The sequence below is a fragment of the Anopheles darlingi genome, chromosome 2 (genome assembly GCF_943734745.1).
Source record: "Anopheles darlingi chromosome 2, idAnoDarlMG_H_01, whole genome shotgun sequence".
Taxonomy (NCBI): Eukaryota; Metazoa; Arthropoda; class Insecta; order Diptera; family Culicidae; genus Anopheles; species Anopheles darlingi.
This window is the reverse complement of record NC_064874.1, coordinates 22,650,829-22,661,902: the sequence shown is the minus strand read 5'-3', so window position 1 is coordinate 22,661,902 and position 11,074 is coordinate 22,650,829. Positions and strand designations below refer to the sequence as shown.

Here is an 11,074-nt window from a genome sequence, read left to right as displayed (position 1 = left end):
CCCACCGATCCGCGCCACCACTGTCTGACCGTATCCGCGTGCCAGTTCGTGAATTAGAATTTACAAAATCCCAACGTCTGAGAAACGGTGGCAGGTGTGAAGATACACAGATTTAAATACGCACCAGGCACGATTCTTGCGGCGTGGAGAGAATGACTCGCAAATGCCTTGACCATGAAAATGTTTGTTTCACGATCACATCGAAAGACGCAAGATATGCGTGAGTCAGACAGTCGGTCAGTGTGGCATGAGCTAGTGGGTGGCTTTGGCAATATCATCCTAGTGTTGCAGTATAGTAAATTGTGCTATTTACTTGTTCAAGTTTAGGTCTCACTTTCCGCTCGCATTCTGGACTCTGCTGCGCTTTCTAGAGCGTAGCGGGAGGCTACTTGCAGTCAGCTCCCCCCACACTTTAGATAAGCTCCAGCAGCACCCCACAAGCCACTCTCTGCCGTTCTCTCTCCGTAAATATCTCATTTGATGCTCATTTTATCCCGATTACGTATACGAAAAAACTCAGTGAAACACAGGCCACCGGCCAAACCTCGTGCCTCTTACTAACTCAAGAACAAACACGAGCGCCCCAGTAGCACGCCAACGTGAATTCCCAGTGCGTGCGTGCGTGCTGTCCACGGTTCGTGTTTAATGAAAGTATTTTTTTGAGGGTGTTTTTTGTTTTTATCTTATCACGCACCAGCACACAACCACACCTAACCATATACACCACGGCCCTAGAGCGAAAGAACACTCATTCCCGTTCAGTAATACCCAACTCATCGCCGAAGAGGGACGACATCATAGAACGGCAGACAGGCAGACAGGCAGGCAGGCGCAGGTCCAGTGTTGAACTCGTGAACAGCACACTCAGTGAGAGCGAAAGTGCGTGGGCACGTGTTTGAGCGATAAGGTGCACTGTGGTGAGAATCTAGAACCGCAGAGAGTGTGCCTATCCTGCGAGTCCTTCTAAAGTTGAGAGCATCACTTCACCATCAATCTATCCTTGCGAGGAGGTGGATGGATGCCGTGATTACTTAACTGACGTGATTGCCATCAATTTGCTGTCGCGTGGACAGTACTCCATCAACTTGCAGCAGCACTAAGTGATAGTGACACGGCAAGGATTCGATTATCACTCGTTGCTGTAGTATCCTCTTTCGTGGTGTGCCATAAAAAGCAAGCCCTCGCGTGTACTCGTCGCTCAGTGTAAAGTCCTCGGTGACACTGTCGTCCGCGGGTGTGTTTCTTTACTAGCAGGATAATCGATTTTCCAGCGTTACGGCGTCGCCCCTAAAAAGTTAAACGAAAGGTCAACATCCTACACCGCGCCCCGTAGGGCCATTAGTCTAGTTTAGCTCGAAGCTAGTTCGAAGCTTACTCGACCCGACAATCCGAGAACGAACAAATTCCGTAATGAACATCTCGCGCTTTTGTGTGAATTTCTCGAACTTCACACATCAGCTACAATGTGGCGTTACGGCGGGCATCGTTAGCCACAGAAGTAGATCATTTGGGTTGGCTTCACCACAGCAGCAGCAGCAGCAGCAGCTGCCGCAGCAGCCAATCATTAGCGCTGAAGCGCCGGCACCCGGTAACAGTCTCAGAAGCAGGTAATTAGAGTCTTAAAGCACGATATCCTTCCCAAATGCGGTCGCACATTGTGCGCCACCATCATGCCCGAGGCCACCCATAGACACGGTGTCCCCGTTGAATCATCGAATGTCGGACCAAACTGATTCGATGCAGTTCAATTTGGATACTGGATGGTTGATATTGACTGCTAAAACACCGTTGCGACTTTTGACTTTTCTCCTTCCAGATTCTACCATCTCTCATCGTACGACACGCGCGACAAGGCTGCATTCTACAATGTCGATCGAAAGAGACCACCGCCACAGATGGAAGAGTAAGTATTGCGCGAACGAATAATACTCCGGCACGCCATCGTCACACTCACGCCTCACGTGACCAGCGGACGATGACGGAGTGATTAAGGAAGGGTTGCCTCCGGGTGGCCACACGCCGCCGGAATTTTGGATACCAAAACGCGTCAACATCACGCACCGCATTAAACTGGTTGCTGAGGTTTGACGTAGTGCATTCGTCTCCCTAGCGACGGCGGTTGTTGGCAGAAAGCGTTGAAAGGTTCCGCACCGTCTAAGATTAGCCGTGCGGTCGTACCATCTTCTGTTGTTGATAGTCAGACGGCGAGTTTACTCACACCACCAGTCGGAGCAGCAGCAACTGGACCACAAACCAGCACTAGAAACATAAACATTGACTCGTAGTACACTTGATACGTCATAGGCGCCATTGTCAGCTGATTCACACATTCTTTTGCACTGGCAGGAGTACGGTGACGTAGAATGTTGACCCGTCGTCGGACGAGTGTGGGTCTCACGCGCGTGCTATACAGATTTATGGGTAAACAACGCGAATGGGAATGTTGAGCATAACGTAAGACGAGCCCTTCTACGTCGGATGTCTAGTGCGGATGACCGTTGACGATGTTTTCACGAAGAAGCCAAAACGAGATAGAATAGAGATAGAGAGAGAGCTACATTTGCGTAGCTGGATCGATATTTGTCCGCCATCATGTAATACAGCATCTTATCCAACTCGCGTAGTACACTCACGCGCCATCCTCCAACTAACCATCGGGCCAAATATTGATCAGATCAGATCGTTAGCATCCGATTGCCATTTAATGCGGCTTAATGGCGCGCACAAGCCTCGCAAACCCTTCTTGCCGTTACCGTTCGATTGGCAACAGAGCGAATGACGTTTCCGCGATCTAGAGCTAACGAGACCATAAACGAATAACGAATCAAACCAAATCCCCTTCCGACGATGCGTCGATAAAGATAGAGAGAAATGTTGCTAATGTGTCGCATCATCAACGATCAACAATCGTCGGCGTAGATATCTTGCGGGCTGTGATCCTACTCATATCACACCTTTAACCACACCGACACACAACCGCACACACACCTTCCAATCGTAGCTGAGTTATTACGAGAACATGTTTTTCGTTTCGCCCGGTGAGATCAAGGCGATCGACGGCTCGAATCGAATAAAAAGCCCCGAGTGGCTGCGAAACCACCGATAGTCAACCACCTGGCGCCATCGGATAAGGACCACCTCCAGGAAGGGTGTGAAATTGGAAGCGAGTGAAAAGAGTGTCTTGAAAAGTGGTAGCTTGTGCGAAAGTGAAGAACAACAATAGTGTATCACGATGACGCTGGATACCATGGGAAACCTAATGGACGAACAGGATACGGATCGTGAGGACGTGCTTTGTGATGCAGCCGAACGGTTGTCCCGCACGAAGAGCAATGAAGTGACGCCACAGCAGCGAGAAGCCTTCGTCAAGTTGTTGGCCAATTTCGTGAGGTACGGTGGGCCAGGGGCTGTGCCGTTGGTGATAGTGAATCGATGCAGTAGCAAAACAGAGTCTAGAAGTTTCCAGTAGCGTGTCTTGAACAGAAGCGACGAACCAGCCGTGACCGTAGTCAGTGAGCCCGGCTAATCTCTCGACCATCTTTCGTTTCCGTGTTCCCTTTTTAGGCAACGGGATTCGGACAAGAAACACTCCGAGGATCAGCTGTTCCAGATGTTCAAAAACAAGGAAACGAACACGGTCAACATGGGAAAGTTTCTTGCGGTAAGTTCCGTCACGTGACTTGACGGTTTGTGTCTAGCTGCCATGTCCTTAAACTGTGTATTGTGCCCACACAGGAACTCCGTACGATCGGTATCCGGCGGACGGATCCCCGCATCCAGGAGATGATGGATAACCTGAAGCGTGTGCACAAACTGAACAACTACGAGCACGGTTCACCGCACACGCAGCAACTGAACGAGGAAACGTTCAAGGCGGTCATTGCCCCAAACATCGTCCTGATTGCGCGCGCCTTCCGGCACCAGTTCGTCGTGCCCGACTTCCAAGGCTTCACCAAGGACATCGAGGAGATCTACTGGAAGTGCAAGAGCAACACCGACGGCAAAGTGGCCACCTACATCCCGCAGCTTTCTCGCGTCAACCCCGACTACTGGGGCGTTAGCGTGTGCACGATCGATGGCCAACGGTTCTCGATCGGTGACACCGCGGTCAACTTCACGCTGCAAAGCTGCAGCAAACCGTTGACGTACGCGATCGCGCTAGAAAAGCTGGGCGCTCAAGTTGTCCACCAGTACATCGGCCAGGAACCGAGTGGCCGGAATTTTAACGAGCTCGTACTGGACTACGAGAAGAAACCGCACAATCCGATGATCAATGCGGGTGCGATCCTGACCTGCTCGCTGCTGAAGACGCTCGTCCACCCGGAGATGACACTGGCCGAGAAGTTCGATTACGCCCAATCGTGGTTCAGCCGGATGGCGGGTAATGAGCCGCTCGGGTTTAACAATTCCGTCTTCCTGTCGGAACGGGAAGCCGCCGATCGGAACTATGCGCTCGGGTTCTATATGCGCGAGCACAAGTGTTACCCCGAGAAGGCGAACCTGCGCGAGTGTATGGACTTTTACTTCCAGATCTGCTCGATGGAGGCAACCTGCGATACGCTGTCCGTCGTTGCCGCGACCCTCGCCAACGGTGGCATCTGTCCGTTGACCGAGGAACGGGTGCTAGGATCGGAGAACGTACGCGATGTCCTCTCGCTGATGCACTCGTGCGGTATGTACGACTTCAGTGGTCAGTTTGCGTTCAAAGTTGGACTGCCGGCAAAATCGGGCGTGTCCGGTGGTGTGATGCTAGTCATTCCGAATGTGATGGGCATGTTCATGTGGTCGCCACCACTCGATCCCCTCGGCAACAGTTGCCGTGGTGTGCAGTTCTGCAAAGAGCTGGTCGACGTGTTCAACTTCCATCTGTACGACAACTTGAAGCACGGTTCGAACAAGAAGGATCCTCGCCGGCACCGGTACGAAACGAAGGGCCTCTCGGTGGTCAACCTTCTGTTTTCGGCCGCCATCGGTGATGTGACGGCGTTGCGACGCCACAAGCTTTCGGGCATGGACATTACGCTGTCGGATTACGATGGACGTACGGCGCTGCATCTGGCCAGCGCCGAGGGACACTTCGAGTGTGTCCGGTTCCTGCTCGAACACTGCGGGGTACCGCACAATCCGAAAGATCGCTGGGGTAACCGGCCGGTCGATGAGGCGGAAACGTTCGGACACGAGGACGTCGTCGCCTTGCTGAAACAGTGGGAAGAGAAGGTACAGAAGGCGACGCAAGGAAGTGAGACAACGGCGACCAACGGAACGGCGGAAACGGGCTACAATTCGGATCAGGATAGTGATGCGTCGAGCGGGAAGGACTCGAAAGGCACGAAGGGATCGGATATCTTAACTTAAGTGGATCGAATCTGTACGCTGAATCTCACTAGCACTCAAGTGCGAGCACGACGTTGTTAGTGTAATGACTTACTATAGTAATAATAACGACGACAATAATGTATCTGTGCGATAACCCTATAGGTAGCGAACCCCTAGATGGGGGTTTCCCCCCTTCTACAGTTAATATTCTTCAACTAGATGTTAGTTCTCATGTTCTCATGTACCACCACGCACACCGTCACCATCATCATCATCATCATCAGCAATGTGTCATGCTTCACTGTCACGTCAATTATATGCAAACGATAAAGTCAAATTGTAACGTGAAGGATATCCATCAATAAATCCCTCCGACGGAGACTGCATATATACAACATCCATTCCCCTCGGGTGTATTGCGTTCTATCTGTGTAGCATTCGCTCCCTTCGTCTAGGATAGTTCTAGTACCAATCGAAAGGGGTTGCCAGACATCAATAAACAGAAAAATTAGAAACCCATTAGCGGGAGCGTAAAACAAACTTTCAATTTGCGGTGTATGCGGTGCTGCCGCCGCCGCCGACAAACATATGTCCTATGACACCCTCAATGAGGGGAGGCAGGAATTAGCATATCGTCCCCTTTGCCACCTGGTTGTTGTCATGTCTAGGATCAATAGACAAAATTATGGAACCGATTTTCTAGGCGCATTAGAAACCAGCGTTGCGGTCTAGCATGCAGTCTTGTGGTAACCGTTGAGACGTCCGGAAATGGTATCGATTGCGCAGCGTGCACCAACAATCTGACTTTTCATCTAGTTCTCTGGGATTTTGTAGGAAAAACCGCCGAGTGTTCCACCGCCATCCGAGCCGGAACCGGAACCGGAGGATATCGAGGCCAAGTACATCGATCATTGCTTCGAGCGCATCCGCAAGGTACGGTTGGTGCAGCAGGTGATCGTTATGAATGTGGATGGGCTTCCGGTTCGATCGACGCTCGAGAACACCGAGGATACGGTAACGGCAGCCGGGCTGTATGCTAGCCTGAAGGATAAAGCCGGCTACTTCCTGCGTACGATCGATCCGGAGGATGAGTTTCTTATGTTGCGCGTGCGGACGCGTAAGAATGAGGCGATCATTAGCACAGATCCGGACCATGGCCTCCTGTACATAACAGTACAGGCACCAGAGTGAAGCGTTGATTGATTTCGATTAAACGATAAGCGAGAGCGAGCATCCATTTCTTACAATAAACACTATTAATCTAAAAATTGGTATGTTGTGTTCAGAAATCGTAAATGTAATTGCGTAATATCTTGATTGATTAAAACCCGTCATAATAAAAGAGAACTTGCATGTGACTCAAACAGAATTATTTGATAATATTTTCAAACTCTGTTTAGTAAAACCGTTTTCATAGGGAATATTTATTTTTTGCTATTTACAGAGTGCAATATACTTATGTAAAACTGTATGTTAAGTACATAAAAAGTATATAAAAAGGTAATCTAACATAAATAATCTGAAACGAAATACATAAATAATCTAAATGAAAAGAACCAACATTAAATTTATTTAACAACCAATTTTCTTTCGTTACATTTCATTCCACGGAAACGATATTTTCACGTGTGATTAACAACATTATGGAATAATACAATACATAAAATTTAAGTGAAATGTATACATGTATTTTCGTCAATCAAAAATCCAATTTAAAAAACTTCAATAAAAGTAACAGTCGAAAACAGAAAACTTAAAAAACAAAAAACATCTTATTCAAAACTGGATTTGTACTGAAAATTAAAAATAAACAATACCACAATTTCAACTTAAGTAGTCTCCCGAGCATCTGTTTAAAACGAAACGTTCGCAACGAAACGCATCCAATGTGCCGCGGGATATTCAACGTTATACCACCTGGCCAGATGGGTCTGTTGCTATGTTGCTCTCGTTATGCTCTCGCGCGCGATGCGCACACCATTTTCTCTTCTCAATTCATCCCTCCATATTCCATATTATTCTCTCGTGCATCGTCCCATTCATTTCCTCTCCGCCGCCATTATTCTCATCTCAGCGGTCGTGAGACGCGGATCTTGTGCCGTTAGCCGTTGTCCGTTTGTCTCGTTGCTCGTTGCGGCAGCGTGTGCGTGTTTGAGGCTAAAACATAAATAAGGATAACTATCCGCCCCACTACCCGACATCCGACTATGGGCGATTATCCCGAACAGTGATAGAGCTTTCGTGAGAACGATCCTGAACGTCCTGTGCGCGGGTGTGTCCTTTCGTGAAAACCGCAGCCGTGAAGTGAATATCGGCAGAAACAAGCAAGGTGGTGTGCACATAGGTAATGAAAACAGGTTGCACAATTGGTGTTGTTGTTGTTGTTGTTGGTGTTTAGCATACGCATTTCGGGGGAGCATAGTGGTCCTTCTTGGAAAAGAAATTCCTCAACTAGGACACTGCGCCCAACCAGCCCCCTCTGCCCCCTTCAGTTCGCTTTTGATCAATCGAAGCTTCTAAAAATCACCTCTCTCCATTGATGGGGGAATCCCTGTGGTGTTACCTCTTTTCGAATGAAGGCATCGCTTTGGCCTTTGGTGTTGTGTATAGTAGGCATTGCATGCGGCCTCTTCTTGCTTCTCATTTCCATTACCTCGCTCTCTCTCTCTTTCTCTCTCACTCTCGCACACGCTCTCCAGTTCCGCCGTCGCTCCCGTTCTCGCTTGTGGGCTGCTGCGTGTTGTGTGCGCGGAATCGTCACGCATAGCCTACTCGACCCCACTACACGACCCCTCAATCGCCAAGGCGCGGACGTGCGTTGCTGGAGATGTCTGCTGGCGCTAAGGTGGAGTGAGGCGTAAAAGTGAAAAAGCTCCCTTCCTCTCGCCTTTCCCTCTTCCGCGCGAGCGCGTGTGTGTCCACCATCCCGCGCCGAGTGTGTGTGTGTCAGACGGGGAGCCGGAAATCGATTTGCCTGGATTGCAATCTCAGCGCAAACACACGTCGTCTCCGTGTCCGTAGCAGCGCAGCGAATGCAACGCTCAGCGCGACGCTCGCACTTCTCGTAAACCACTCTCGGCCCCGGCCGTCTCCTTCCTCCGTCCATTCTTCCCTCCCTTCGCGTGAAACCCGGATGAATGAGTGCGATTGTGTGTGACCCCGAGAGGGAACAGCAGCAGCAGCAGCAGCAGCGGTGAATGTGGTGTGTGATGTGTGCCCGCCGTGTGTAAGCGTAAACGCGTAAAGGAACGCGTGCGTTCGCATCATCCAGGCCTACTGTGCCAGCAAATCCTCATCCTACTAGGCCTACTGTGTGCTGAGAAGGATTCCATCCGAGACCGAGAGTCCTTTTCCGGGGCGAAACAAGCGAACCCAAGCCAAACCTGACTCCAGTAGTCTGTGCGTCGCGTCGTCCTCCAGCAGCAACACCACCACCACTACCACCACAACCAGCGAACCGGCGGAACAGGTAATTTGGGATTTTGGGTAGCGCCAGGTAAAATCGATTCTTCCCGGTTGCTTCGGCGTGCGGAGCGAAACGTATCGAATGTCCTGCGAAACCAAACTGCGTATCATGTGAGTCAGAGCGGGATGGTGCGATATTGAAAAGTCGTTGCCTCATTTGAATACCCAAAATACGCGTCGCACCGCGGTGTCTCCTGGCAGTGTGGCCCCCGTGATTCACTCTCTCTTCTCTCTCTCTCTCCACACGCCAAACGACAAGTACACGAGTTAATGAGTCAAGGGGTGGTATCGTCGCCACCTCTACCCGTTCTGGCGGGCGCGTCGTTCTGTTGCAGTACGCGGTACTGGTGCGTGTGCGATGGAATGGAACGTCCTCCACCATCCTCCATCGCCACCGTCTCCGGTGTCGCGCCGCTGCTGGGTCGCTGCACGGTTGTGCGCGTGTGCGTGAAACGTCAGATTCGAGTGAGCCCAGACCCAGACCCGATAAGATAAAAGCTCTGGGCAGCTCCAACGACGACGACGACGACGACGTCCACCTTACGCTGCTTCCCTTGATAATTGGAGCGGGGTGCGCCGGCCGGTGGTCTGGTCTCTCTTCACCGATCATCAGCGCGTTATCAATGTGTACTTTGATTTGGGGAAGCGCAACCGGGAAGAGAGCTGGCTCCCAAAAATAGCGTTCTAATCGCGTGTGCCGTCTACGATGATGCACTTGATGCTCCCTGGTACCCTCTCTAGTGAGAGGGGTAGATAGAGTAGATACCAGCACATAAAGCATAATTCCAACCAGAATCCAAGTAGGAAACCTCACCCTTTTAAACTTGAATGCATAAATTCCCGGAATGATGCTAGGGCGGCGTGAGAGAAAGGCCCTCGGTGAGAAGCGCCGCGTGAGCTTGCTGATGGAGGCTCGCCTTCTCACTTCTCACTACCGAACCGAGCCCCACCGCTGAGGTGCGTTTTCGTTCTCGAATTTCCTATGAAAACATTCTTTTCCCTTTCTGGTACCACCATCCACACCCCCAAGGTATGAGACCACGGTCTGTGTGTGTGTATGGGTCGCACTTGCGTACATGCCCCCCCCCCCCCCCCCCCCCATGGGTGGCTGTCGATTGTTGTTCCTCCACCCGATGGACGCATTCTCGTTCAGCGTCGGAGTGAAATATCGGGAAACATGAACCCCTGGACCGACGGTCCGAGGGCCGGTCCGTGGCTGGTTGTTGTTGGCCGGGACCTCCACGGTACCAGAGAACCAGTTTTGTGCTGCGTCGTCGACGTCGGTGTTACAATCGGCAGCAGCTCGTGTGTGTGTGTGTGTTTCTCCTTTCCACATGCCGCGCACTCCCGCAACACGACAAAGGCCTTACGATTGTCCGAAAGAACCCACCACTTGGGGAACCCACTTTAGCTGAATGTGCATACGGCGAGCGCAGCCCAGCCCCCCTTTAGGTGCTTGGAACATGCTGCACTCTGGGATGCTGGACTGGATGCTGGAGAGAGAGAGAGAGACAGAGCGAAAGAGAGATAAAAGAACATTAAGCGTCGCATCGCGCGAAGAAAACGGGGGTGTTTCTCTCGGGGTGCACCCCCCCCCCCTCCCTTTTGTGTGACCTCCCCATATGAAGCCCCCTCCACCGGGGGCCTCTCTCGTGTGTGGAAAGGAAATGCGCGAGCAAATGAGAATGCCGTTTGATGCCGCTCCATTTCCTACCGGGAATATAATTTCCTTCTCGCCTAGTGCGCGACAAGTGTTCCGCGCGTTTCCGCATCTGGGTCACGCCGAGTGATGCCGCCCAAGAGCCTAACTCCCACGAAGATATTATCAGGGAAAAATAGAATTTTCCTCCTGCGATGAGCATTTTCTAAATTTTGGTTGAAAAACTTTTCCATCCCCAGAAAGACACATTCAATTGGCACAACATTATCGTTCGTTTCTATCAGCATCAAATCGGCCCGCCAAAATGGCATCCATTTTGGGCATCCAAACAACGGCCTTGACCATTAGGAATCGAATTGAAATCAATAAAATCTGTGCTGCAAACTTTAAACAATAATTCCATCGTCAGCGAAACAAACGCGCCATCCCCTCGGTGCTCCGGGCACCGTGAAATGACCGCAGTATTGTTCTCGCATAAAACACATCCCGTGTCCTGACCGGCCCCGCGGCCAAGTGCCCAACCAGCAGCAGCAGCAGAAGCAGCAGCAAGAAATTCTTTTGATTTTATCACTCCACTGGGAGCAGCACCAGCAGCATGCGAAGCAGATGGAACTTGGAACTTCCAAACTTTGG

The 11,074-nt window shown here is 50.8% G+C and overlaps 2 protein-coding genes across 12 annotated transcripts in view; both read left to right on the top strand.

Annotated features, from left to right (window-relative positions):
- Window positions 1-593: 593 nt before the first annotated feature.
- Window positions 594-6,596, top strand: LOC125950186 (glutaminase kidney isoform, mitochondrial). 3 transcript variants are annotated; one of them, XM_049677931.1, is made up of 4 exons: window positions 594-1,607; window positions 1,817-1,903; window positions 3,565-3,661; window positions 3,736-5,711. In XM_049677931.1, the coding sequence occupies exons 1-4, from the start codon at window positions 1,411-1,413 to the stop codon at window positions 5,353-5,355; spliced, it is 2,001 nt and encodes a 666-aa protein (XP_049533888.1). In that variant the 5' UTR covers window positions 594-1,410; the 3' UTR covers window positions 5,356-5,711. The 3 variants fall into 3 exon arrangements, with proteins under 3 accessions (XP_049533888.1, XP_049533890.1, XP_049533889.1); XM_049677933.1 differs by lacking the exons at window positions 594-1,607; window positions 1,817-1,903 and adding exons at window positions 2,400-3,390; window positions 6,165-6,596 and having other exon boundaries at window positions 3,736-5,303; XM_049677932.1 differs by lacking the exons at window positions 594-1,607; window positions 1,817-1,903 and adding an exon at window positions 2,404-3,390.
- A 726-nt stretch (window positions 6,597-7,322) lies between these two features.
- LOC125950177 (dystrobrevin beta) overlaps window positions 7,323-11,074 on the top strand; it is a 35,366-nt gene continuing 31,614 nt past the window's right edge. For 8 of the 9 annotated variants that reach the window (XR_007468704.1, XM_049677901.1, XM_049677900.1 and 5 more), the window contains exons 1-2: window positions 7,323-7,660; window positions 8,016-8,785. The gene's annotated coding sequence lies outside the window, so the exon portion shown is untranslated. The remainder of the gene's footprint in view (window positions 7,661-8,015; window positions 8,786-11,074) is intronic. The other variant, XM_049677894.1, reaches the window with a different exon arrangement.

Coding starts and splice junctions, on each gene's coding strand:
- LOC125950186 (XM_049677933.1), top strand. CDS start 3,233: ATGACGCTGGATACCATGGGAAACCTAATGGACGAACAGGATACGGAT. Junction 3,662..3,735: donor ACATGGGAAAGTTTCTTGCG/GTAAGTTCCGTC, acceptor GTGCCCACACAG/GAACTCCGTACGATCGGTAT. Junction 5,304..6,164: donor TCGGATCAGGATAGTGATGC/GTCGAGCGGGAA, acceptor AAAACCGCCGAG/TGTTCCACCGCCATCCGAGC.